The sequence below is a fragment of the Trypanosoma grayi genome (assembly GCF_000691245.1).
Source record: "Trypanosoma grayi strain ANR4 Tgr_2606_V1, whole genome shotgun sequence".
Lineage (NCBI taxonomy): Eukaryota > Euglenozoa > Kinetoplastea > Trypanosomatida > Trypanosomatidae > Trypanosoma > Trypanosoma grayi.
The window spans coordinates 1-465 of NW_008828224.1; the positions used below are offsets into that span (position 1 = coordinate 1).

General features: G+C 54.2%; 1 protein-coding gene across 1 annotated transcript; it reads right to left on the reverse strand.

Annotated features, from left to right (window-relative positions):
* DQ04_26061000 (hypothetical protein) lies at positions 1–465 on the reverse strand (the record flags this gene model as incomplete). Its single annotated transcript, XM_009318310.1, has 1 exon — positions 1–465. A coding segment is annotated over one exon (465 nt), but the record flags the coding sequence as incomplete, so codon positions are not given.

The window sequence follows — 465 nt, forward strand, 5'->3', positions numbered from 1 at the left end:
CTCCAGAATGTCACGCTTCTCCGCCGTCAGGACGTCATCCTTCGTGCAGCTCACCTTGCTACCAAAAGTGGTGGTGATCTCGCCCGAGGCAGTCGCACAGGTCCGAGGGCCCTTCGTGCCCACCATGAACACCTTGACGCGGAGAGGCCTCCAATTCGAGGATGGTAACTCGAATTTATTGTTTGTTTTAGCATCGGGAGGTACAAACATTTTCGGAGTCAGATCAGATGACGAAGACAGCACAGCTTGATTCAGAGTGCTGTATATAGGCGTCACTGTCACCACATCACCCCGATTATGAGATACGTAATCGTAGATGCAGCGGTGGTGCTCCGTCACTGCGAGTGTGCTGCCGGCGCAGTGCACAAGGAGCAGCAGCGTCACGCCCAGCAGGCGCCACACTCGTTGAACGTTGTTGTTGTTGTTAAGCATCTCGATCTTGCGGGGAGGAATAGCAGAGAGACA